At 67.4% G+C, this 709-nt stretch overlaps 1 protein-coding gene across 1 annotated transcript in view; it reads left to right on the forward strand.

Moving 5' to 3' along the window:
* Positions 1 to 258: 258 nt before the first annotated feature.
* Positions 259 to 709, forward strand: part of ETH_00033855 (uncharacterized protein) — a gene marked incomplete at both ends in the record, with an annotated part of 555 nt that continues 104 nt past the window's right edge. The window contains one exon of the mRNA XM_013374005.1: positions 259 to 707. Coding sequence (XP_013229459.1) covers positions 259 to 707 — 449 coding nt within the window. The remainder of the gene's footprint in view (positions 708 to 709) is intronic.

Raw genomic sequence — 709 nt, forward strand, 5'->3', positions numbered from 1 at the left:
GGCTCACCCCGCTTGGGGTGTACGAACAGCCTGCCGCCGGACCACTACGCCGGCGCTGAGCTGCTGCTGCCTCGCGCTGTCTTCTTTCTTCATGTTTATTATTTTCTAAAGATAAAAAAGACCAAAACAGTCAAATTAAGTTCAATTCTGGCGTCTCAGCGGCCCGGGATCTCGAGCAGCCGCCCCGCTCCTCGCCTCCTTCCCTCGCAAACCCTAAACCCCAAACCCTGAACCCTAAACCGCCGCCGCCCCGCCACCATGGGCAACCTCGAGACTGCGCTGACTGCCGACTCCCCCGGGGCCCCCCCTGCAGCCCCTGGGGGCCCCCAGTGCCCCTCAAAAGAGGGGGCCCCCGAAGGCGCAGCAGCAGCAGGGGCCCCGCGGGCCCCAGGGGCCCCCGGCCTTCTGCAGAAGCTGCATGCGGGCCCCAGCTGCCACGTTAGGGCCCCCAGCAGCACGCCCCCGCTGCCGCTGCACACAGCAGCAACAAGTGTACCCCTTTCTGTTCAAGAAATAGAAAGCGAGACAGACGTGGGGGCCCCCAGTCCCAGCCCCGAGGAGAAAAGGGCCTCTTGGGGGCCCCCCTCGTACCCTGCGGACATGGAGCTGCTGTGTCCCACGCCTTACCAGAGCCTGTCTGTAGATCCGGGGGCCCCCGGGGGCCCGCTGGGGGCCCCCCAGGGGGCCCCCCTGGGGGCCCCCGCGGGGG

Source organism: Eimeria tenella, genomic scaffold, assembly GCF_000499545.2.
Source record: "Eimeria tenella Houghton genomic scaffold, Eth_scaff1881, whole genome shotgun sequence".
NCBI lineage: Eukaryota > Apicomplexa > Conoidasida > Eucoccidiorida > Eimeriidae > Eimeria > Eimeria tenella.